Source organism: Siphateles boraxobius, unplaced genomic scaffold (assembly GCF_051911475.1).
Source record: "Siphateles boraxobius isolate OS27281-9 unplaced genomic scaffold, OSU_SipBor_1 7, whole genome shotgun sequence".
In the NCBI taxonomy this organism is placed as follows: domain Eukaryota; kingdom Metazoa; phylum Chordata; class Actinopteri; order Cypriniformes; family Leuciscidae; genus Siphateles; species Siphateles boraxobius.
The window spans coordinates 37297501-37324541 of record NW_027509197.1 but is presented as its reverse complement, the minus strand read 5'-3'; the positions used below and the strand labels follow the sequence as shown (position 1 = coordinate 37324541).

At 39.3% G+C, this 27041-nt stretch overlaps 2 protein-coding genes across 6 annotated transcripts in view; both read right to left on the bottom strand.

The window, feature by feature from the left end:
• The window catches only part of cobll1b (cordon-bleu WH2 repeat protein-like 1b), a 56643-nt gene extending 50830 nt beyond the window's left edge, over nt 1-5813 (bottom strand). The window contains exons 1-2 of one of the 5 annotated variants that reach the window (XM_077216384.1): nt 5619-5813; nt 3538-3619 (exon numbers count right to left, since the gene is read on the bottom strand). In XM_077216384.1, coding sequence (XP_077072499.1) covers nt 3538-3578 — 41 coding nt within the window. In that variant the 5' untranslated portion in view covers nt 3579-3619; nt 5619-5813. Of the gene's footprint in view, nt 1-3537; nt 3620-4603; nt 5140-5618 lie in introns of those variants that run through there. The other 4 variants (XM_077216382.1, XM_077216381.1, XM_077216385.1 and 1 more) reach the window with 4 other exon arrangements.
• A 5087-nt stretch (nt 5814-10900) lies between these two features.
• Nucleotides 10901-27041, bottom strand: part of slc38a11 (solute carrier family 38 member 11) — a 16629-nt gene continuing 488 nt past the window's right edge. The window contains exons 3-12 of the mRNA XM_077216389.1: nt 25903-25977; nt 17702-17836; nt 17532-17597; nt 14703-14809; nt 13708-13787; nt 12820-12890; nt 12552-12713; nt 12313-12425; nt 11353-11484; nt 10901-11236 (exon numbers count right to left, since the gene is read on the bottom strand). Coding sequence (XP_077072504.1) covers nt 10952-11236; nt 11353-11484; nt 12313-12425; nt 12552-12713; nt 12820-12890; nt 13708-13787; nt 14703-14809; nt 17532-17597; nt 17702-17836; nt 25903-25977 — 1226 coding nt within the window. The 3' untranslated portion in view covers nt 10901-10951. The remainder of the gene's footprint in view (nt 11237-11352; nt 11485-12312; nt 12426-12551; nt 12714-12819; nt 12891-13707; nt 13788-14702; nt 14810-17531; nt 17598-17701; nt 17837-25902; nt 25978-27041) is intronic.

Below are 27041 nucleotides of genomic sequence, written 5' to 3'. Positions count from 1 at the left end.
ATGCAGAACCCCAAAATACAATGTGCAAAGAGACCTGCAGGGGAATAGAGTGAGATCAAACTCATGTTTTTTTGGACCAAATTTTCAAACCTCATGTAAAAACAGTGTAAATCACTTGTGTAACTTGGCAAAATTGCTGGAGATTTTGGATTTACAAACAGAGTTGCACCACAGATATAAGACGGTTGATGGCCTGATACCCTGCAGTGCCAAAGAAACCAGAATCCTGCTCCCAAATTACACAACAACTTCTGTACGGTTAAGAGTCACGCTGTTAAACACAACAAAACTTTCCCGCAGTAAACCCCACTGACAACACTAATCAAATGATCCTGGGTGCAAAATCAAAGCGTATGCGCGAGGCTCAAAAGACTTTTTATAAAAAAGCCTTTCAAATATCAGACACGCCTCTGAATAAAATCACAATAACACAGGGATGTGATCATAGCATCGTGGGAGAGGCAACGTGTGTGTGTGTGTGTGTGTGTGTGCGTGCGTGCGTGCGTGCGTGCGTGCGTGTGTGTGTGTGTGTGTGAGAGAGATGTGTGTGTGTGTGTGTGTGTGTGTGTGTGTGTGAGAAAGATATAATAATGCAGAAAAAGAGAGTTATGAGAACTTGTTGGAAAATATCTCTCCAATTTCATAGAAAACGCTTCCAGCCATTGGAAAGCTCTCAGCTGACATCATCCTTTGAAAGCAAAATCTGAACCCGTGGAGCACAAATTTCCAGTCCAAAGTGTGTTAATAAAGATCATATTTGACGCTAATGCATATAGAGGATTCAACGACCAGATCTCCTCACTCATGATACAGACGGCTAATCGGCCTCGTGTGGTTTTCAAGGACCAGTTCTGTGTCTGGTTTGTATATTTTAAATTTCCTAGTCTTCTGATTCTGAGACTGTAGTTTTGCCCCTACAGACATGGATTATTACACCAGATAAGTACAATTGGCTCTGAGGTCAAATTAACGAGCCCCACATTGAACGCAGCAACCATTTTTCCTGTAATCTCCAGTCTTATCTAAGATGGAAATGAAAACGGTAGACCCTGTTCTTCGCTAGACGACTCTTGTCCAGTAAAGTAACAAATGCAATTACATCCTCATTTCCCCAGCAAAGAAATTAACCAGGAGAATTTTGTAAGAGATTTTGCAGAGACTCCCCCTCCCCTAAAGTTCATTTCCCATGACCTCCACATGTGTCCAAGAGCGTTTCTCAGCTCTGCTCGGCAGGCAGGAAATGCACCGAGGTCAAAGGTCGAGGCAATCCCTGCGACAACAGAGACTTTAATTACAGTCAGACTGTCTTGTAAACAAGCACACAAAGTCTAAATCTTCACTCATAAACAGCCCAGTCTACAGTGACAGATCGCACAAATGTCAATCCTGTTCAATGCATTATATTCATACATTTATTTCCAGCTACAGAACATAAAATCGCTTATTCCAGAACTCACATTATGCATGTGCAAAGAACTGCTGGAAAACTGGAAAAACTTGGAGGAAAAAAGGAAAAGTACTAACTTTTTCCCTATTCTCGTCATTCCACAGTAATGCAAATGTTTTAATCATTAATCAATGTATAGTTCTTCCTTTGTCTTCACATTCTCTCTGCAGAATACCTTTCACTAACAAAAACTAGTTGATGACATCATCCTCAAGGAAGTGACATCATGTTGATGGGAAAACAACAGCACAAACATATTTGATAACATTAAAAATCTGTATGAAGTCAAAACTTTAAAGCAGCACTATGTAGTTTTTGCTCTCGGGGTCCCCCTACAGTTGGGAAACAGTATTGTCTTCTACTACTGTCATAAAATCTGTCATGGTTACACCAGGGGATACCTATGGGGGATACCATACCATCTTGAGTTCTCGAGTTCTCACGTCTTGGGCAGACTGCCAGCGTTGCGTGTGAAATGTCTTCATCCCAGGTACACTGGTATGTATTTCAGCATGTCATATGAATATAATTTCATGGGTTTTATTTTTTTTTTCAAACGGCAAAAGGTCGCGTAGCTCACGTTTACAAGCCAGCGTCATTATAGTAGCCTATTGTCTACTGTTCAATTCAATTCAATGTTTGTGTGGTAGGTAATAGCCATGTATAGTCAATATTATAATATCAAGCTACCATAGATGAATCTGCAAATTTGAAAAATCGATTTGCATTACAGCCTGAGACACTTTCACCAGAAAAATAAATAGACAAACATGACTATCGTGAAGATAAATGGAGAACCAGATAGATTCCATAACATGGCCAGGCAGACAACAAATTCGAAAAAATAGAAATAGTATGCAAGCAATATGTTTACTAGTCAAAAGCATGATGGCCAGGTCAGCATCGGTCGGGCACCCCTCCTCCTCCTTTAGCTCACGCCAGCGAGCGAACGCTAGACCAAAATTGATCCTCGTCCGGCCTTTTATTTTGTCACTCTCCCTTTTTCTTTTTTTAGTCTCCTCTGACAAAACCTTTGCCTTCTTCCTTTTAGTTGTTGCTTCGGCCATGACAACAACATACAGACGACAATCAAACGCTAGTTGGGCTCTCACGTCAGAATCTGAGGAAGTGGGGGGTGATGGAGGAAGTGAGGTATGCTGTAAAGCAGTCGAATTTTGTAGTTCTTTTTGTGCTCGGGTTACTACCCGAAACCCGAAATTACATAGTGCCAGTAAAAGCCATACAGACACTGTCAGGCTGTGGCAGACGTGTCATTTAACCTATTGTAAGTCGATGTACCATCACAAGGGTCTTGGAAATATATTATGAAAGTTGAAAAACTATATAGCGCTGCTTTAAAGGAACCTCTTAACCTAAATTGTTTTGCACGGCATTGTAATAACAGAAAAAAAGTTATAACATTTACATTTATTCATTTAGCAGATGCTTTTATCCAAAGCGACTTACAAACGAGAACAATAGAAGCAGTTAAACTAACAGTAGGAGAACAATACGTAAGTGCTATAACCCCTCTCAGATTAACTTTAGTGCATTTTTTTTAAAAATAGAATAGAAGAGAAGAGAAAGTGTTATTACTACTGAATCAAGTGCTGCCGAAAAAGTTTCAGCAGTTTCTTGAAAGTGGCTACTAACTCAGAAGCTCTGGTTGAGTTAGGCAGATCATTCCACCAACAGGGAACAGTCATAGTAAAGGTCCGAGAAATAAATTTTGTGCCTCTTTGAGATGGTACCACAGGACGACATTCGCTAGCAGAGCGGAAGTTTCTGAATGGCACGTAAGTCTGAAGTAATGAGTTTAGGTAAGAGGGAGCAGTGCTAGTGGTTGTTCTGTAGGCAAACGTCAGTGCCTTGAATTTAATGCGAGCGGCAACTGGCAACCAGTGCAATTTTGTGAGGAGGGCAGTGACGTGTGCTCTCTTTGGTTCATTAAAGACTACTCTATAAAATCGAAGATTGAGAGACAAAAAAGCATATTCAAAGTTCAAGACATACTGTACAAACCCAGACATACTGGGTTTGATCTTAACAGATCAAACCTAGAGTTAAGGAGTAAATCTTTTAGTGCTTACGGTGTACCTTCGGTCAGGCGGTCGGCTGTGCGCGTTGCCATCCATCCCTGCCGCGGCCTGCATGGCTCTGAAATCCCTGGCACTGAAGAACAGAAAGCAAACACTACTCACTCGTGACACAGTGAGTACAAAGGGAGTGCTGACAGATAAAGAGGTTAAACTCGACGAGTCAGTTTTGCAGAAGGTGGTTCTTCATGCCAAATTGTCAATAATGGGCATGGTTTCCTTGTTGAAAAAACAAACATCTTAAACTTACACCAGACTAGCTGGTTTGCTGCTCTCCCAACTTGGTCAGGCAGGTCTATGGGCTGGTCCACCTGAGACCAGATAAAACCACTCAAGACCAGCAAACCAGCTTAGGAAGTTTTATTTATTTTGGATTTTTTCTGCAGGGTGTGTAGATGTGTGTTTCCGGGGAGGAAGGATATACCGGCTGTCACAAAGAAATCCGTTTTGTTTAGCAAGCAAGCAAAAAAGCAATTACAAATTATTAGTCTAGTGATGTGGTTCAAAACGTGACTAGGGTTCGAATGCCGCCTCAACATAATATTATTATTTAACCAAAAACTTGTAAATTAACTAATCAGCCAGTGATTCCCCTGCAGTTTTGTCTTATGGAAAATTAACATTGTAAAAACTCATTTCGTATTCAACAGGCAAGGAGAAACAGTGCGCTTTTGCTGGCTGTCAACTGTCAAGAAAATGTCACAAACATCATCATGCAATTCAAAGCCTTACAATAGTTTTTCGGGGAGGAAAAAACTATAATGGTAAAAAAAAAAACATTTAATAAAAAATACCTCTAGAAATTGTTGAAAAAACGAATTCGTTTTTAACAAATTAGCCGGTGTGATTGTGTACAAAACAAGCAAGTTCGAACCCCGTCTCAACATACTTTTTTTTTTTAAACTAAACAAAAAATAAACTTAACAGTAAGTCATCATTGGGAAGCAATTTTAAGATGTTGTATCCATAATTCATTTATTTATTCATTATTTGCTTCACGAATAAAACGGCCATAATAGTTTGAATGAGAATGACGCATCGAACGTAACGTAAACGTTACCTTGATCGCCGTTGAAGTTTCACGAGGCTGTCAACTGTCATCAGTCTCGTCAAAACACCATCATCAACAACAACAACAACTTCAGCACGTTTTGGAGCGTTTCTGCAGACTTGAGGCACTCCTTCTTGGTCCCTGCATCACTTCTGTCCCGTTACCCCATTAAAATTCTGCAACTCCCACCATATTTTCCAGAGTCCTCCCCCTGTCAACAGTCGCTCCTCTGTTCCTATTTAACCGAGGGAAGACGGCAGCTTCGCATATTCAAGTCATGGTGACACGATGAATTACAGTCACTCCCATCTTCACGCTAGATTAATCGACTGGTCACACTCCGGTTCTATATTCCTTACATGTCGCCCCTCCCCGAAAATAAAAGTCACAAGCAGTGAATGTGTTCTAATCCTACATACAGTAATGTCATTAAAATTAGTTTGAGGCGAGCCTTCCACAGTCTTCTCAAGCGCTGGACAATTCATTCATAAATATCATTATGACATATAAGTAAAATGTGGATTGACATGACAATTGTGTAAACTAAAGGATGATCATTAAGTAGGCTACATTTGGTCACGAAGGATTTTAGATGGCCAGTAGCCTACACTTGACGTGGCGAACCAAAACTGGCAAAATAGCGACATCTAGTGATAGAAGGGCTGTAGTACTTATTCAGAAGCCTTCACCAAAATGAAATTTCTGTCATTATTTACTCACCCTGAGGTCGTTTAAAATACGTATGCTCATACATCTAAGCAGAGTTGCTGAAGAATATCCAATGAGAAATCTTTCATAAAACAATAGACATATTCTGGGTCAGAGTCATTTGTCAAGAAGACTCAAAAAAGTCTCGTGCTTTTTTGTTTTTGATTGGCCTCGTGCTGCTTTTAGTGTGGACCTTTTTCCACAGACTGTGATGAAGCGTTTAAACGGTGTCCAGCATCGTAAATCCTGCAGTTATTTATTTTTTATTTTTTAATGTATGTATATTTATAACTATACGTGTATTATTATATATTACCTTTGCATCACAACTAGGCCTAGTTAACGCTGCTGTGAGGGTGTTTCACGTCTGTGGGAGTGACAGTCAGATTGACGTCTTTCTCTGCCGTTATCAATCTTTCTCTTTATGTTTTTTCTTCCTATTGAAAGTTGTAAAAACACTTTTATGGAGTTTTTCTTTTGCTATTTCAGCAAATGGGAACACGAAAGGTATACCTATTAATGTGTAGTCTCTCATACACGACTTCCGCGAAAACCGGAAATTTGAGTCAACATTTTTTTATCACGTAGGCTACAGCTGTCGACTTTTTGTTTAAGCAAGCATTTATGTAGAATACAGGAGCTTATAAGCAAAGAAGTCGTCAAAATACACGACAGACTCTGTTTGGAGTCGAGCTATTCTGAGGAAATATCGATGTTTACGTAATATTCAAATTAGCAAAATCGGGGTCGACACGAAGTCTCAATTTAATTGTTTATGAATTTCAAGTCATTTTGTTTGGAGTCAATTTTCGTGTATCTCCGGTTAGCCGAAGCACACCACACTTCCCCACACACTAACTAGGTTATTTTACCAATTAAATTAAACCCAACTAGGTTACAGTCTAAAGACAAATATCACGGGGGAATTTCTTTTTCTAAAAGCCACCATTAACATTTCCATAACATCCTGAGGAGACAACTCAAATATGTTTTGAATAAATTGAGTAATCTTTTGTCTTGAGACTAATTTCATAGATAGGCCTCAGGTTCAGGTTCCTTTATTTGTACCCGTGGGTAGATTTGTTTTGCAGTGTCAGAGTTATCCGCACATTTTTGAGACAAAAACAGACAACAAACATTAGACAATAATAAAAATGCATCAAATAAATATAAATAAATAACATACCTTCTGTGTCATCTGTGCATTTTGTTCCTCTGATTGATGGCTGGTTGGACAAAGCTATTATATTGCTTTGCTCTGCACTTTGGGACTATATACCTTCGCCTAGAAGGAAGAAGCTAAAATTCACTGTGCAAAGGGTGGGAATCATCATTTAAAATTGAGCCAGTTATCTGCTGTATCTGCGGATAACTAACTCAATTTTAAATGATGATGCCCATTGCCCACCTAGCATTTCATATCCAATCTTAAAGGGATAGTTCACCCCCAAAAAAAATCTCACCCTTGGGCATAAAAAAAAACAATTGTTTGGTTCCGGTTTCCGACCGACCCTGTCCATTTATGTGCGACCCAAATTTATTTTATGAGCTTGGGGAAGAAATAATAAAAAATTATATAAATACACAAATAAAAAACTTTGAGGCGAACTATATTTACGTTTTTGTACAGCACCGTATTTTTATAGCACGCGATGCAAGGTCCCTGTTGTCCTCCAGCAAAACAAACGAGGCAGCTACTGTCATGATTCTGCCTTAGTGTTCTTGATTTTCCCTGGTCGTGGGGCAGTATCATGACAGAATCATGTTTTGTGTACAAGCACATGGCCTTTTGCTTGGGCCATGTGCTTGTGTTGTCTCGTTACGTAACCCCGCCCCCTTATTATCCTCGTCTTGTCATTATTGTCTAGTCAGTTTCACCTGTCCTTGTCATTAGTGTTCCCTTTATAATCCCCTTGTGTTTGCTGTCCTGTGTCGGTTCATTGTTTGACTTGTCATATGTTGTGTGAGTCATTGCTAGATTTACCTGTGAGTACCGTTTGAGAGTTTTGTGCAGTGTATTTCTGATCCTGTTTCTGTTATTAGTTTATAGTCTAGTTTGTCAAGTGTTAGTCTAGTTTAGTCTTCCCTTGTCAGAGTTGTCCTTGTTTTACCCCCCTCGTGGGTTTTGTTTTCCCTGTTTTCTGTCTGCAATAAACGTTCTGTGTTTGCATACTGTCTGTGCCTGGGTCCATCCGCCAACCACATGACAGCTACATGGTCATTCACACATCGTTCGTCAAACTGAACTATAATACATATACAAGTCTTTTTTGTTTTTTTGTCATTTAGGACACTTTTATTCATATACCCACACATGCAAATGCATGCATTAGGCACGCACACACCACATGATAGGCTACGTTAAAGTATAACCTCCATCAGCCTCCCAAGTTTCATTAAAAATCATTCCAAATCCCAATGCCCTCTTCTGCTGTCTACCACTTCTTTCGCCATGTATTTGTTCGTTTCTTTTATTATATTATGCAATCCAAAACACTCTAACCTGCCGCGCTTCGTATCTCCAGAGCACGTCTAACTTGTCCGCTTGTCCGGGACAAATGGATTTTTGAAGGGACAAGTTAAAGAGAATTTTACTTGCCCGAATGGTCAAGTAGCCGGATTAGAACATCAATAACAAACAAACAAAAATAACTAGGGAATCACTAAACCGAGAGAATGATTCTGATTTTATTAAATGTTTTGTAAGTTGCGATCGATTGTGGATAATAAATGTATTAGCCTAACTGACGGTGAGGTTGCGCTGTTGACGCTCGCGCAGCCTCTCGAGGAGAAATCCACACACACACACACACACACACAGTTAACAACATACTGCCTATAAAACATCTAAATGTGGAGTTTCTATATTTTAACATATGTGTTAAGCAGCCTCAATTATTTTTCCTGAATACCATCACGATTGAAAATGTGACATTGATTTCCTACAACAGTTCAATAAACAATTAAAATTAAGTCACTTACATTTTAGATGCAATATTGGCTGTTTTTGTTCTGTTTCAGCAGCGAAAATAGTTCCAAACCAAAATCACAGCAGAACCACGGCGCATCTCACATGAATACTCACTGTTTTCATTACTGAATGATTCAGCATTTTGACCGAGTCGGTTGAGTCAAAGATTCAATGACCCATTCATTAACATCTGTCTCATTCTTGAATGAATCAACCGTTTAAACGAATCGTTTGAATTAATGAATCAATGACTCACTCATTAATACGGCCGCCTGCCGCCACCTATTGGCAGTTTAGTGTTATGTTTATAAGTAGCCTTAGTATACTTCTTTCCAATGTTTCTTATTTGTACATTTAAATCAATTTCATAACATTATTTTATGCAATTGTAATTTTTCAGTGTAAATTATTTAATTTGATCAGCCCCTCCTAGGGTAACAGTATGCTTCAGCTTTCATTTTAAATTCCTAAATTTGATCAATAAATTCAATTATTTAGAATAATAAGACACAATAGGTCATTTAATAAGATTGGGGGAGGGGATGCCCTTCAAAGGTGCAGATATTACAAAATGCCGATTTAAATATCAAAGCTGATTGAACAATGATGAGAATATTGCTTCAGAATAAATAAATAAAAAATAAAAAAATCCGGACAAGCAACTTTTTTACTCGGACAAGTGAATGACAGATTTACTTGTTCGGAGGGCAAGCACATGAAAAGGCTTAAGGTCGCGCCCTGAATAATTTCCTACTTATCCCTTGCTGCCACTGAAAAAAAAAAAAAATCCCTACCGACCCATGACCTCAACTGACAACCAACCGGAACCAAACTTTTTTTTTTTTATGAATTATGTTGTTTTAACCCTGTATAAGTTTCTTTGTACTGTTACGCAAAATCAGATATTTTTTAAAAATGTTGGTAACCAAACACTTTCTGGTCCCCAATGACTACCTGTAGTGAAGATAATGGGTAGACGCTCAGTCTAGGTGCTAGTTCTGGGTTTATCACCAAGTTCACTCAGGTGTGTCGGCCAGAACACCACTTAAGGCCAAATGTTCCAGAGTATGAAATAAAGAGCGGAGAAATAGTTCTGATTCTGTTTCTTTATTCCTCTTTCTTGTGTGAGTGAGTTTGAGGGTGAGTGTAATTATGAGTGTGGTTTCTATAAAGAGAGAAACAAATTACAAATGAATAAATCAAACATATGCATACACTCATTCCTCTCTAAGCACTAATATACATTACTAAACAAAGCAAACAATAGTCAGTATATATAACTATACAGTATATCTCTTAAACTCTAATACTGTAAGCATAATGTAAAGATTCAAACACTTATTATAAAGGATCCTCAGATTTTCTATCATAGGTTACATTCCCACATAGAAAGCACTTACTGTCATCTATGATAATCCACTTTATAGCTTCAACTAACTAGACAGCTGGATGGTTTTATTATGAAAAAACCCCGTACTGAATGCTATTCCATTCGAGCTAGCAAAGCCTTGACAGAGAAACCTCGATAGCGATCCAAATAACAATATTTACCACCACTTACTTCTTAATTTACTCAACCACAAAGTACTGATCAATCCTAACAACAAATATGAAAGTATGAACACATCTAAACACGATATTACATATCGTTAACTCGACGTACTAAATCAGACGAGTCGAAGCTCGAGCGTGAAATGAACGAACGTGGATATAATTAGCACCACGGTCGCATAGCGACTCCTTAAACTCCTAACTCTTATCCACATCAAATAACAGAAATAACTAGTTTCACAAATAATACAATATCACAGATGTACTTACTCTTCTCATTTACGCACACTCTGAAGAAAGGTGCAGCTCACATCTACAATCCGACCGACCGACTGACTATCTCTATCGTACTGCATACTAACTGTGTGACGTCAGATAGTATACAAACCAGCGCGCGCTTCGGCTACCGTTACAAGCACTGAATAAACGGAAGTAAACGTGAAACGTTTGGTCAACTACACTAAATAATATCAACACTGACATAACTTTGGGGCCTTTTCTACACTACCGTAGTATTTTGTTTTCATGTATGGAAGTCAATGGGGACCAGCAACTTTTTGGTTGCCAACGTCCTCTAAATTATATTATTTTTGTGTTCAACAAAACAAATAAACTCATACAGGTGTAAAACAACATGAGGGTGAGGAAATGATGACAGAATTTTCCTTTTTAGGTGAACTATCCCTAGTTTAAATAATAAAAAACGGACAAAAAACATTCTTTTTAATAGAAATCGATGTCGTTTTTGTTTTTTACTTTGTTTATGAAACAGATTGATTATGGTAGTACAGGCTTAATTTCTTTCACCATTGCATTAATTTAAAATGGCACATCTCGTTTAGCTAAAGTTCAAAGAGGGAAAATTATCAGTGAGTCAACTTAAATTTGGGTCTATTCCTAATAAAGCTACTGTATGGGTTCAAAAGACTTGGAACATGCACAAGTCATATACAGTATACTTCAAATTAAAAATTAGTGGTGGGTATGCAAGAAGGTAGACCTACATTGCAAATATTCCAATGACAGTTAATCACATTAAAAAATCTTATGATGTAATTTCTTTAATACAACAACAATGTATCACTAGAAAACAGCATATAATAAGATTCCAGTTAAATAGATGCAAGTCAGAAAGTGCTGGCATTCTGTGTGGTGTTAAACTGCAGCACATTGGGTGAAGTGGTGCTGGGAACTGAGGTGTTAGAGACGGTACAGTAGATCATCTCTGCTCCGTGTGAACAGTCCTGAGGGAAGAGCACCATCATGACTAAGCCGATTATCATAACACAAACACCCGCCGCCAGGATGATGCTGGGAATGAGGTTTTCCCCACGAAACCAGCGGTCATCCGAGAGCTTCAGAAAGCAGGCGGCGGGGAAGATGAACATGAGAGGTATAGCACTCAAAACACCCTGAAAATGATGGAAAAACAGACATTTAAAGACATCTCTGAATGTGACAGACCAGCAACATCAACTACTTTTGCTAACCACATATCTTGTTGCTAATGAATTAACAGGAAACTCACATTTAGTTCCAGTACAATACCCAGACAGTCATAAGAGAGGGATACGGCAGTCGCTGCTGATATGATCACCAAGGTAATGATGAAATGGGCGATGTTACTGAGTTCTCCTTTAAAAAAGACATTGGAGATCACCTGGACACCATCAAGAAAGGACCAAATTTAAAGTAAGTTAAACAAATAGGCCTACTAAAACAATCAACGTAAGTATGTCGCACTTTACAACGAATTTTAAACATTGCATCCGGTCATTAAAGAGTCAGGATGACTGTAATGTCATAGAAAGCCCTGGAAATGTCTGAAGACTTTGATAATGTGTTGCAATTTAGAATGATTGTCATAAGAACCCGTGTTATTTTCCTGTAATTGCGATACTATTATAGTTTTTATATATTTTTTTTAATTATTTTCCATTTTCATTTAATTTTTAAAGTTTTAGTACTTTTTTTGTGTCATTTTATATTGTTTTTTGTTGTTGTTGTTTTTTACAATCAACTACATCAAGTTAAACTAAATGAAAATATACTAAATATAATAAATAAACTAACTGTTATATATGTGAAATCAAATTATTTTATTTTATTTCACTCAATTATATTTTATGGTTTTAGTTTTTTTGAGGTTTTTTAGTTTCAGTTTCAGTTTCAGTTAACTACAATAACCCTGCCAAGAACATTCAATTAGTTTGGTATTTATGTTTATAAATTTTACTTTTTTTTTCATTTATTTTGTCAAAGAATCACTGTCCCCAATGTCATTCCTATCACAAGTAATGTAGAGAACAATTAATATTTGGTTATGATGGAAAATCAACTTGAAGGTTGATCAAGGCCATGGTCAGATCTTCCCTTCAGGACGTGATAAATGTTTTAACATTAAGATTTTTTGTTTTTCAAGCTATCAAGTAATCAAAAGTTCCCCAAGCTGAAGATTTACCCATATAAAAAGCGTCAATTATCTCACCTCACGGGTTACAAAGCACTCCAGAGGGAACGTGGTGATGATACTGACACCGAAGCAGAATCGACCGAATGTAGCCAAGTTATCATTCCTGCAGTAGTTCTCAAATATATCACCTTGGACAAGAAACACAACAGGAAAACATGTAATCGTGTTCAGTTACAGTGCATTGTGTACCCTATAACACAGATTTATCAAAGTATTTATGCAGATATTGTGACCCAGGATTTACAATAATGTACCTTGTGTATAACCAGTAAAAGTTGCATAACCTGCAGCTGCAAAGACAGCACTGACCAGTACAGCTGATCCCACAGATACATGCGTGACAAGAGACCAGCTGCTCAACGTGGGCTCCTGCAGCGACCCATAGATCATAAAGCTGTTATGGTGGCAGATAAAAGCTGAAAAACAAAGTTTTTCAATTTGAAACGTTATTTTATTTTGAGAATGCTCATCTCTGACCACACTGATGAAGAAAGGTGTATATCACTGGAAGTAAAACCTCACCAAAAGACATGACAGCAACTGCCTGAATTGCATTCCACCGTGCAAACACCCATGCATCATCTGATGCAGGTCTGTGGACAAAAAATATTTAAGTAAACACATAAAGCTAGGGATTAATTGTATAAATAATTTTTAATGTTTGTGCATGCCCATGCAAAAGTCACTGCCATGCTGCTAGGGGGTTTGATTAGTTATTTTTTAGCATGCCAAAAAGAATCAGAGAGTCATATTCCCAAGTATCTATAATAATACTAAAAAACAGTATTATAGTGATTTTTTTGTGTGCCTGTTTAATCATCTGCTAGGTGAAAATCACATATTTGTTCTGGGTTCATCCGGGTTAGGGGGTTTTGAAGCATCACAAAAAACAGGTGAAACTCGAAAAAATTTAATATTGTGCAAAAGTTATAATTTTGATGGTTATGGCTTACAGCTTATGAAAACCCCAAATTCAAAATGTCAGAAAATTAGAATATTACATGAAATCAATAAAAAAAGGATTTTAAATACAGAAATGTCGGCCCTCTGAAAAGTATAATCATGCATATGTGTATAGTTATATATACTAAATATATTAGTTTCACCTTTTAATTTGAATTACTGAAATACATTAACTGTTGCACGATATTCAAAATTTTCGAGTTTCACCTGTGTGTGTATTGTTTCACTGGAGAGTGTCACTATGTGCCTTGTTACACGAAGGCCAAAATATGATGGAAAATCAAATAAGAAATTAAATAAAACCCAATGAATGGAGCACATTGAGATCATTTCTCAGAAATGTGTATTTAAGGGGGTAAATCATTATCCTGAGCTGCGGTCAACAAACATGAGCATATGGTGGACGGTGTGAATGAATGCACACAGACGGTAAGAGGGATTTTATACATCTGTGGTCCTAGTGTCGCAGCTCTCACGACCACTGTGATGAGGATGGCAAAAGTCAAGAGCATGGACAATAAAGATACCTGGAAAAGAGCAGGGGTAGAGTTCATTATTGTCAATTTAAAGGGTTAGTTCACCCAAAAATTTTAATTTTGTAATACTTTCCCGTAAGACTTTTATATTTACAGAACACAAATGAAGATCTTTTTAATAAAATCTGAGAGCTTTTCTGTCAGCTCCATTGACAGCTATACAACTACTAATTTCAAGCCCTAGAAAGATAGCAAAGTCATCATTAAAGTATTCATCATTAAGTGTTTGGTTTGTGCAAAAAAAAAAAAAAAACAATTTACCACTTTCATAACAAAATATTAATCTCCAACGCATCTTCACCAGAGCTCCACGGCGCATGCATGTTGTGTTGATGTGAGAGCAGACATTGTAGTGGGAACATGCGTTGAATATCAATGTTGTGTAAATAAAGTGGTAAATTATGTTTTTTTTGAAAGTGGTAGTTGCATAGGTTGTCAATGGAGGGACAGAAAGCTCTCCAATTTCATCAAAACAATTAAACAAAAAAAGAAAGTCATACGGGTTTGGAACAACATGAGAGTGAGTATGACACAATATTCATTTTTGGGTCAACTAATCCTTTAAAAGAATAGTTCACCCCCAAAATATTCATGTTATCCAAACCCTATGATGTTATGAATGTAGCACACGGGTCATAGGGACTATTCTTATAAAACTATATTTAATTGTGCTGTTTTGTTCATTTTAGAGCCTGACGTAGGTAATCAGACATGGTCACTATGAAATGCTGTTGTATGAAAAAGTTGTCCAGAAATACAACAAAATTCAGGCTTGAAGCCGTAAAAGACATGAGAGTGAGTAAATAACAGGCGAATGACAGATATTTGGGTGAAATATTCCTTTAAAGCTACAGATCACAAGTGATTATATAAAAAAAGAGCAGTGAGTAGTTGGTAATACTCAACCTTTCCCAGCTTTGCTATATCTTTATAGAGAGACAGGGGCAGTGTGAATAGAAAAGTGGACATCAGAATTACAAAATGTCTCTCTGTAAGAATGTTTCCGGGACCAACTGGAAAAAACAAAGAGCACAACAAAAAGTCAAGTTTCTGCTTTTCTCAATGTGTTCACAGAGAAAAAACTGAGACTATTTTTTGGAGGTGTCCTTTCAAAACATGGACACAAGACACTTAGAGCCAAGATGCATTTATCATGCTTTTATTATACGTTGAAAACATACAGTAACTTTCAGAACTCTAAACTTTTAAAGGGACATTGTGTAGGAATTTCTCCCATCTAGCGGTGAAATTGTATTTTGTATTCAAACGAATTGTGCTCTCCAGCGCCTCGCTTTTTCAAATGCGTGTTGCATCTACGGTAGCTGTTATGTACCAAAAAGCTATGACAGGATGTGTTCTAATAGCACTTCGTCAGGTTTTCCTTCGGGTGAACAGGTTTGTTATTTCAAACAAACTGGACCTTGACACAACGAACAAATGAATGTTACAGTATGAATTACTGACTGACTTGCCGGTGTCGTGACAAGCGCCTCTCACTGCTCTGCTCCTCCGTTTCTGCTGCTTTCAGTCACGTGACGCTGGCTCTGAACGAAAACACGTTGTGGAAACACGTTGGCCTAGTACTTTTTGACCCTCTCTGCTATAGTTTTTCAAGATGGCGGAACGACATGGAAGCCTCCGTCGACCTTCCCGTCACATGTATATAAAGATAATAAATTCTTCGTTTACGAGGATAAGTCAGATCATTGGCAGAGGTATTTGTCCACCGTTGAGGACATATTTATGAATAAAAATATAGATTATAGATAATAAAATACCGAAAAAAACTACACATTGTCCCTTTAAAGTAAAAAATTAAAGCACTAATTAAAACCAAGCAGAATAAAGGTTACTATAAAAACCTGAAATATTACACAAAATCATCCACATTTGCATGTCAATAATGCCTATTCATGCCTATAAGGCACATGTATGAGGAATGCTATGACCCATCGGATGCCCATTTGCCACAAGTTGGTATGATTGTTTAGGGTCTTCATATGAAGTTTGTAACATACTTTGGTTCAAATTCCTCAATGGTTGTGTAAAACAACACCCTTTTTACCTCCTCAAAAACAGCTCTGTATACAGTGACCCATTTCGGTGCATGTCTCTTTTTAAATGATAATGAGAAACTGCCCACCCCATGGGGGGTGTCGACACAAGACATGTAAAGTGATGCCTTGACAACCTGCCTTGGCGGACAGTATACAAATGGCTGAGGGCGGAAATATGTTAATACGGGACAGTCCAGAATGGAATGAATCAGAATTGGGGGTTTTAATCGCCTTGAATATTTACAGACAAGGAATTTACTTTGGCAGGAGGTGCGTACATATAACATACAACATATAAGGTACATGCTATAATAACACCACAAATGTGCCCACATGGGGTATCCAATAAAGCAATGGTGCAAATATGCCAAAGTGCAACAATAGCAATAAGTTCAAGTTTAAAGCCAGTGTCACTGAGAGCTCAAGGCCTTGTTAAGGAGACCAGTAGCAGAAGGGAAAAAACTGTTCTTATGACGTGAGGTGCTGGTCTTGACGGACCGCAGCCTTCTGCCAGAGGGGAGTAGCTGAAACAGGGAATTACCAGGATGGGAGGGATCTGCCACAATCTTCTTCGCCCGTTTCAGCGCCCTTGAGGAGTACAAGTCCTCGAGGGAAGGCAGATTGCAACCAATCACCTTCTCCGCAGTGCGGATGATACGCTGCAGTCTGCTCTTATCCTTGGCCGTGGCAGCAGCATGCCATGTGGTGATGGAGGAGGTAAGAATGGACTCTATGATGGCTGTATAAAAGTGAACCATCATTGTCTTCGGGAGCTTGAATTTCTTCAGTTGCCGTAGGAAATACATCCGCTGAAGTGCTTTCTTGGCGAGGGAGCTGATGTTCAGTTCCCACTTTAGGTTCTGGGAGAGGATAGTGCCCAGGAAACAGAAGGACTCCACAATGTTTACTGGGGAGTCACACAGGTTGATGGGAGTAGGTGGGGCTGTACTCCTTCTAAAGTCCACTACCATCTCCACTGTCTTTAGAGCATTGAGCTCTAAATTGTTCTGACTACACCAGGACACCAGGTTGTCAACTTCCCACCTGTAGTCAGACTCATCCCCATCAGAGATGAGCCCAATGAGGGTGGTGTCATCCGCAAACTTCAAGAGTTTGACGGATGGGTGACTGGAGGTGCAGCTGTTGGTGTATAGGGAGAAAAGCTGAGGAGAAAGGACGCAGCCCTGAGGGGAGCCGGTGCTGATAAACTGGGGGTCAGAGACTTGTGACCCCAGCTTAACGCACTGCTTCCTGTCAGACAGAAAGTCCGTAATCCACCTACAGGTAGAATCCGGTATATTGAGCTTGGTGAGCTTGTCCTGTAACAGGGCAGGGATGATGTTATTAAAGGCGGAACTGAAGTCCACAAACAAGATCCTGGCATAGGTTGCCGGAAAGTCCAGGTGCTGGAGGGTGAAGTGCAGAGCCATGTCCGTCAGTGGTTGTGGGTGGAGCATGAGCAATATGACATCACATTGCAGGAAAATCCAAACAGCTTGATTATTGAGTGTGTTTAGGCTTTTTGAGGATTAAAAAAAAAGGTGTGAATGGATTTTTTTTCATTGTATGGTGGTTGTGTCCACACACTGCAAAGACACATTTATAAGCAAACACCATATAAAAGTGAATTTTGCATCTGATGACCCCTTTAAAAATGTAAATGTAATAGCCAGCTCACCTCCTTGGATTCTCATGAACACTTTGGTCAGCGTATCACCTGTGATGATGTTGTAGCTGATCATTGCTATATGTGGGACACAATAAAGGCAATCATATTCTTCTAAATGTCACTTCACCTAACAATATAAATACAACAAAAGGTCATTAGGACAGACCACGGGTGATTACCGATGAATGGGTAAAGAAACTGCAGAGCTGACACGATCAAATATCCTATCTGGCCAAATGTGCTTTGAACCAGAGACTGATAACTGTGAGTGCCAGACAGATTCCCTCCTCTGACCAGCAGAATGATGGAGTAATCTGCAGAAAGAAAGAATCAAATCAAATCATGATGGGCTAAATTATATATATATATATATATATATATATATATATATATATATATATATATACGCTTCTGCTTAAAAATTGAAATCTAAATTATTCTTGAAGATAATATAGGCCTAAATGGTGGAAGTAACACCTTTTGTTGGAGCATCAGTAACTCAGTGGTTGTTTGTGTTAGATCTCTCAAACTTTGATACACGACGGTAGCCACATTTGTCTACTATGAATAAAACTCACTTGGACATGTACTACACATTTACAGATTATGTGAGTTGGTGTCAAATACAAAGAGTTTTGTTGTTACATCCTACCCCACTAATGGTGTGATTTGTATCACTATCCAGGGGTAAATGTAACAATGCTGTCACCATTTCTTTACTCACTGTATACCAAATGATTGCACTTCCAATAACCGCTCCATCAAGTTGATGATTAAATTTGCAGACGATACCACCTTGGTCGGCCATATAAAGGGCAACGACGAGTCTGCTTATAGACAGGAAGTGTCTGTCACGATTTGGTCTTGTCTGTCACGTTTTGGTTTGTTCATGTCATGTTTCATGTCTGTCATGTGATTACCTGTTAGTCATGTGATCCTGCCATATGTTCCCTTGTCTGATGTGTCATGTTGTCATTGGTACATTGTTTCATTGTTCACAGGTGTCCCTTGTCTAGTCATTAGTCTTGTGTGTATTTAAGCCCTCAGGTTTGCCATGTGTCTTTGTCAAGTATTGTGTTTCCTGTTGTCCACTGTGTGTAAGTCTGTTCATGTTCTGATTTTGAGTTTTCATGCCACGCCATGTTTTTGTTTGATGTTTGTTTTTGTTTAATATAATAAACTGCACTTGGGTTCTACAACTTGCCTCCAGTAGTGCTGGGCAGATCGAGGCTTCGTAAAACACTAAAACAGTTAAATCAAATGTGCTGTATTGTGCCGAGGCTTCGAAACAATCCGACACCCGTCTTCACTTAGAACAGTGTAAATGCACCAAAAACCCAGGCCAAACATGCATAAAAACACCTTTAACAATATATTGCAATTTTTTACTGAAAGTAAAATCTTTCAAATGCAATTATCTAATCATCTAAGATTATCATGTGTAAACGTGTTCTTTTATCAATTGTCAGGGTTTGTTTTGTTTGTCCTAAGAATTGCTCAGCTAAACAGGCCAATAAGACTATTAACTAACTCATTTTAATTATACTACTGTCTAATTAAAATGTCTACAAATGTATAAAACTGATCAGAGATCAGGTAAAACCCACAGACACTTGTTCATTGGTTCTCAGTGACTCCTCATGATCCATGGGTTGGCAGAGATCATCGCCCCCAGCGGTGAACCATTGAAATTTCGAAGTGTTTCGAAACACTTATGACGTAATTTTGCTTCGTTTACTGAAATCACGTGACTGGCAGTTTGATCGAGTTTGATACACGCTCAGAACCATTGATTCGGAACAAAAGATTTGTAAAGGCTTCAAAGCTTCATGAAGCAGTGTTTTGAAATTGCCATCACTAGCCTCCAGTGGATCCTTACAGTGTCTCATCTGGTTGTGTGGTGTGATAAGAACAATCTGGAGCTGAACCAACAAAAGACAGTGGAAATTGAGACAGACTTTCATAGAGCCCCCGTCTCTCTCCCAGCCCTAACCATCAAGAGCTCTGTTGTTAAAGAGGTGGATTCATTCAAATTCCTAGGCACTGTCATCACACATATCTTGAAATGAAAGGAAAACAGTTCCTCCATTATCAAGAGGGTTCACAGTGGAATGTTTTTCCTATAAGGCAGTTAACCAAACTGAACATTTCCAGCTCTGTTCGGGCTAGGTTTTACAGAGCCACTATGGAAAGCCTTCTTTCAACATCTATAACTGTATGGTTTGTCTCAGCATCGGTCCAGGCGTAGAACAGACTGTAGTGCATTGTGCGCAAAGCAGAGAGGCTGACTGGACAGAGGCAGCTGTCAATCAATGACTACGTTTATATGCAGCCAATAACCCGTTCAAAATTGGGATATTAGCAATAACCCGGTCACGCACGGTCTTGTAAACACCAGAAAAAAACAGAATATGCTCATATCCCGGATTTTAAAAACCGGGACATGATACCTGGGGTACCCCTTTTCTAACCCAAATTTTTGGTCATGTAAACACGTATCGGCATATCCCCATAATGATTTGTGTTCTGCGCATGTTCTATTCGCAAGGAATCTTGGTCTTTTGAGTAGAGGAGCTTCTCTATACTGTAACTTCGCTAGCGAGAGGATGGCAGCCTAATTTGATAGCTCCCGACGGTGTCTTAAAAATATACCCCTAAGTTACTCATTTTGTTAATACCTGTGAATTTTTGTCAAGATGGAAAAGGGGGTTTCTACCAGAAGTAGGAAAACTGCAAATTTGGTTGAGGACGAGACCACTTCGAGCCATGGTGACCGAGGCTACCCCCCGGAGCTAGGCCCTCAGGGCGACGATACACCTGAGCCCAGAATGCAACGTATCCTGGACGAACTACGTGAATTTAGAAAAGATAATAACGTGCAGTTGGCGGACATTAAACAAGAAATACAAGGCGTGAACGACAGACTGGATGAAGCGGAAGGAAGAATAGAGGAAACAGAGACGGTGCTACAAGCGGCATCGACGCTAATTAAGAGGCTATCCTAACGTCAAGCTAAGTTGGAAGCTAGGCTGATAGAGCAGGAGGGTCGTGCACGTAGGGAGAATCTGAGGATCTACGGGATACCTGAAGATAAGGAAGGTTCATTTGGTTCATTTTCTTGATAATTTGTTTAAAAAAGCGCTAGACCTTCCTGACGACCGGGATCTGAGGATTGAATGAGCACATCGAGCACTGTCTCAAAAGCCGGACAGCGTGCAGGGGAAGCCCCGCTCTATCGTGGTAAAGTTTGGGAGTTACCGTATAAAAGAAGAGGTTCTCCGGAAAGCATGGCAGAAAAAATAAGTATTCTGTGATGAAACGCGTTTCTTTGTTGACCATGACTTTCCAATTGAAGTGCTTAAAAAACGCAACGAGTACGCGGATGCTAAAAAAATACTGAAAAATGAACGCATCAGGTTTCAGACCCCATATCCAGCAAAGATGCGGGTGTTTTATGAGGATTGCACCCGTCTCTACAAGGACGCATCAGAAGCGACGAGAGATATGGCTGCTCGCGGGTTTCCTGTCGTCGCCGTACCACCCACAGCAGTCCCGGATCATGAGGAGATTCAACTCTTGTCTTCGTGGCAGATGGTGAGAAGACGACGACATGCGCGGAGCAGCGATCAAGAGTCCGGTGCAACGAAGGAAAATACACAGAAAAGCTATCACGCACGATTCAAGGAAAAGCTCCAGGGATTCAGAAGACTATCTAGGCTACTATTGAGGATTGATGTTGTAAGGTCACCTCACAAAGGTCGTTAATGTTTGCTAGAGGTATGAGTGACTTGTCCCTTTTGATTTATTTTTACAATTATAACAATTGAGTAGGGCTACTGTTAATTTTTCAGTTAATCCATTTAAAGGGTTCCTACTTCTTTTATTTTTTAGTTAATATAATTATGGGTCGGGACAACCAAATTGTGTATATGTTTATGTTTTTTGCAATACAAAATCTTGCTAGTGTGCGGACAATATATAGGGCTCCGTATCTGCGACGAGGTGGGACGTCTCCCTATTGGGACCATGACCATTCACGGCCTTGCAGGGCTCTCTTAATACGAGCCTCAGCCTTGGAAACACAGGTTCAATTTTGGTTTCATCATGACAATGATGTCATTGTTTTCTTTGTTCGTTTTTTTTTAATACATGTTCTATGGGAGAGATTTTGTTGGTGCATAAGCTTTATAAAACTAGATATGGTGAATATCTATGCCTTATAGGGTTTCATCAGATAAGAAAGGTATGAATATACAGGACGTTAAGATAGTATCACTTAATGTGAAGGGCATTTCAAACCCAGTTAAGAGAAGTAAAATTTTATCAAAAATGAAGCGGGAAAAGGCTCAGATTGTTCTCTTACAAGAGACACATCTGTCTTGAACAGAACATGAAAAAATGAGAAGAATGGGGTACACAAGGGCGTATTATTCATCCTATAAATCTGGTCGAAGAAGAGGTGTAATAATTTTAATCTCACAAAAAATACCTTTTGAGTACATATCAGAGATATCTGATGAGGAAGGGAGGTATATAATGGTTACTGGAAAGATAAATAATGCAATAATTACAATATGTAATGTTTATGTTCCTCCTGGAAGCAGTTTTGGTCTGTATAGGAACATGTTTGATTTAATGGTGAAAGCAACAGGACTTGTAATCTGCGGAGGTGACTGGAATCTTCGCCTCAACCCGAAATTAGATACATCCAAAAATGTACCTACTACATCATTACATAAGAAAGTTAGCAATCTCATGGTGGAATTGGGCATACTAGACCTTTGGAGAGACTTCAATCCACTTAGACATGACTACACTTTTTATTCATTCCCCCATAATACATACTATAGAATAGATTACTTTTTTGTGTTTAAGAGAGATCGCTCCAAAATAAGTTCTTGTGATATCGGCTCTACAGATTTGTCTGATCATGCATCTGTTTCTTGTGGGGTCCATATCAGTGATAATCCACGTAAAACATTGTGGAGATTGAACACAAGTGCTTTAAATAATCCACAATTTGTGCTCTGATGAGAAAGGAAATAAAACAGTTTCTGGAGGAAAACGATAAGGGAGAGGTTGATGCGGTAATAGTGTGGGATGCCTTAGAAGCAGTTATTCGTGGGGAAATTATATCTTGGAGTGTTTACCATAGAAAAAACAAACAATTAAGACTTACTGATCTTAACAAAAGAATTAAAAAACCTTGAGTGCAACACAAAAAGGGCACCAACCTCTAATTTGCTGACCAAAATTAAGGAAATCAGAAATGAAATTGACTTTTTATATACCCAAGAAATAGAAAAAAATATGATTTTTGCTAAACAAAAATACTATGAATCTGGACCTAGATTGGCTTAAATTCTTGCAAGGAGGTTACAAAATCAAAGAGCAGATAATACCATATACAAAATAAAGCATCCAACTTCCAATATTTTACAGTATAAACAAGAAGAGCTACAAAATTCCTTTGAGAAATACTACAAAATTCTGTTCTCACAACCACCGTTGGAGAATGAACAACAAATTGAAGCCTTTCTTAAATCTCTTAACTTAGCAACTGTCCCAGAAGAACATAATACAATTTTGGCGGTATTTTGGTTTGTTTATTTTATTTTAAATAAAGTTTATTTGATTGTTCGCCGGTTCCCACCTCCTTCTTCCCTGAACATTGCTACACTGGTGCCGAAACCCGGGAAGAGGGAGGAACACGCTGTCAGAGAGTCCTCGCCGCTGTGGGGAATCCGCGGTGCCATCGATCATGGTGCCTGAGTCGCCACCGCTCGCCGTGGCCCGGAGCCTGCTGCCATCCGCCGGGCAGGGGAGGACCAGGGAGCGGGGGACTCGCGGCCATGGACGCTCGAGGCGGTGAGCTGGAGTGAGTTGCAGGGGGGACGGCCGAGCATGCTGCCAGCCGCCTGGGAGTTGGAGGGGCGGCTGCCGTCCGGGAGGGAGCGGGGGAGTCGCCGCCGCTCGCCGTGGGCCGGAGCCTGCTGCCGTCCACCAGGAAAAGGGGAGGAGCAGGGAGCGGGGGACTCCTGCCGTCTGCCCTAGAGCCCAAGGAGCCGTCGCCGTCCACTGGGCGGCGGAGGAGTGTCGAGCCGTCCACCGTGGGCTACCCAGCGTCACTGTAAGGGAAAGTGGAGGAGATCGCCCAGCTGGTGGAGGACCATGATGGCAGTGCGTTGTGGGAACCGGACTAAGTTTTTTTTGGTTTTTTTTTTCCCTCTCTCGATCTGTCGCTCCTTATGCTTCCGTCTCCGTTTCCCTCGGCTTTTCGGTCCATACCCCCCAGGGATCGCCGCCCCCGGGGGGGGGGAGTAGGCACAGGCTCGTGGGTGCCCCCCGGCCTGTGAGGGGCGATGGGGGTATGTGGCGAACAGGACGGCCGAGGGACGTGAGAGAACGGCGCGAGGCCGATGGTGCGATTGCTAATGAGCAACACCTGTGAAGCACACCGGTCTCGCATCTCTCACGGAGGAGCGGAAGCATAAAGGAGGAGCGACGACGTTGATGATCGAGAGAGGAACAGGCCTGTATTTTAGTTGTGTTTTGTTTTTGTATTTGTATTTTATTTTAGCCAGCAGTCGTCCACGAGGGGCTGCTGGCATTTATAATTATTTTCGGTAGCCAGGAGTCGTCCGCAAGGGGCTGCTGGCGGTATTTTGGTTTGTTTATTTTATTTTAAATAAAGTTTATTTGATTGTTCGCCGGTTCCCGCCTCCTTCTTCCCTGAACATTGCTACACACATGTTCTGACTTGTTTTTAAGAAGATCTGAGCATTCATTGAAGAGATATAGGCTTTCGGGGACACTTGGTCAAGGCCAGATTTTGAAGTGACCCTATTGAAGTCATCCAAATGCAGAAGTTCAACTTTTTCTGACCAGAGTATGGTACTGCACTGGTTTTGAACATTATGATGTGAACATTAAATTATCATAGATGTCATACTCTGATAGGTTCTCCCCAAAAGTGTGGCCTACCATCTGGCCGAGTTTCAAGTCTTTTTTCAATTTTTTTTTCAAATAGCAATTACAATAGGTTTTCAGCACTTCGTGCTTGAACACCTAATAATAATGAGACCTTTTTGACAGTTATAGCGCCACCTATTGTCCGATCTCCATGAAACTTTGCATGCTTCTTCACCATGTTATGACACATATGCTCATCAATTTTTGTGAAGTTCTGAGTTTTTATTTATGATTTATAGGCTTTTGACTGTATTTTACCACGCCACTTTTCTAAATGACCCTTTACAGCCACACAATTGCAAAATTTCAACTTTTTTTCGATAATTATTGATCTCGAGAGTCCAGAAAATGGGCCTAGACTGGTTTGATTCCGATCGGGCGAAAAACCAGGGACTAGTTCGCAAAAGTAGGTTTTGGACAAAATCCGACATAACTTTTTTTATTTAGCTTAAATCGAAATCGGAGATATACATCTTGTTCATCTTGAGCCAGGGATCACAGTGGTGTAAAAAGGACCAACGGTCTATGAGTTATGTGTAATTTAGTACTTTTGGTTGCTGTAGCGCCAACTATGGGCCAATCGGGGTCATACTCTGATGGGTTCTCCACAAAAGTGTGGCCTACCATCTGGCCGAGTTTCAAGTCTCTAGGCCTTACGGTTTGGGCTGCACGATGGGTTTTAGGGGATTTTTTTTTTTTCAAATAGCAATTACAATAGGTTTTCAGCACTTCGTGCTTGAACACCTAAAAAACTGTGTTTAAGCCTGTGTAAAGACACCTAAATAACATTTTGAAAGCTCGTCTGTACCACATTTGCAGTGTAATTACCACACTATCTAATGCAATAACTTTAAAAAAGAACAAAGGATAACACACTTTGAATAAAGTAAACCATTTAAAGTGACAACTTTTTTGCATTTCTTTTAGAACTATAAAATTAGCACAAAACAATTGTGTGTGTGTGTGTGTGTGTGTGTGTGTGTGTGTGTGTGTGTGTGTGTGTGTGTGTGTGTGTGTGTGTGTGTGTGTGTGTGTGTGTGTGTGTGTGTGTGTGTGTGTGTGTGTGTGTGTGTGTGTGTGTGTGTGTGTGCACTGTTGTGAACTTCTACATTTTTTCATGGTAAATATTTAAACATAAACAAAAATTTGCAAAATGCACACCTAAATGTAATTTATTCTTAATAGATGGAGTCGTTTAAAAAGTCCTTAACCAATATATATATATATATATATATATATATATATATATATATATATATATATACATACACACACACAGGCAAACTATCCCCTCAACTTTAGGCTTTCTTTGTAACCAGTGCATGCAAGTATTTTAAAAAACACATGATTGTCAACGAGTACCTTGTTCATACCTGTACCATAGAGAATGAACATTTTCAGTGCATACCTGTGATGAAGGCAACCAGAAAAAGCAGCAGAAGACCCATTGGGAGACCAGCCTGACTCAAAGAATATGGCAAACCTAGATGAATGAAACCAAGAGACCAGAGATGTGGAGGACTTGTTGAAGAATAAACTGGTCAACACATTTTTTGCAGGCAAATATTTCAAGGTTTGTATCTATAAAAGATGACTTAAAATAAACTCATGCATGAAAATATTCACATAAATGTGATAATTAGCCCCAGTCTCCTCTACAGGGTAGTGGGAAAGATCAGCTGACTAACTTTTGTTTTCCCCCTCTGATAAAGCAGGTGATAGAGCACAGAAATAGCTACCGCCAAGAATGCATGCATTCAAATGTAATGCTGACCTTTTCTGAACCCCATATCATTGGAACAGAAAAAAAAATATATATTTTTTTTTTTTCTGCAGCAGAAGCACGTGAACTGACTGGGGCTGTTCAGTAGTCATATGATCCTGTACCGCGTGGAATCTAAGCCAGTACTCACTTCTAATGACCTATTAAAATATGCACAAATGTGAGAAAATAATGAACATAAATGCATCCAAACCATTAAGCATGCTTATGACTTAGATATTTTATAAATATATTGTATCAACTATGTCTATTAGGAATATTCTGTTTTGTTTAAAAGTAATTAGACAAGACATAAAAAAAAAATTAAACCGTCAACCAAGAGTCGTCAAAACTATGAAAGTATAGGAATTATGTGACGAAAAAATGTTAAACAAATAAGATTTACTCTATACACTAAACTATTTGCTAGACATGCTCTCAACCACCTTCATGATTTGCTTTTTAAACACTTCAGGAGTTCACATGTATGGCTGGCTTTTATATGCTCCAACTCATCAATTAATAATGTTAGCTTTGTAACAACATCTATATAAATACAATTTATGGTAACACTTTAGTTTAGGGTCCGATTCTCACTTATAACTAGTTGCTTATAAGCATTAGGATATTGTCAGTTTATATTAATGCCTTATTTTGCATGACCATATTCTACATGCCTTAATCCTACCCAATACCTAAACATAACTACCTTACTAACTATAAATAAGCAGTAATTAGGAGTTTATTGGGGCAAAAGTGACCCAATTTGTCAACAAGTTATTAAG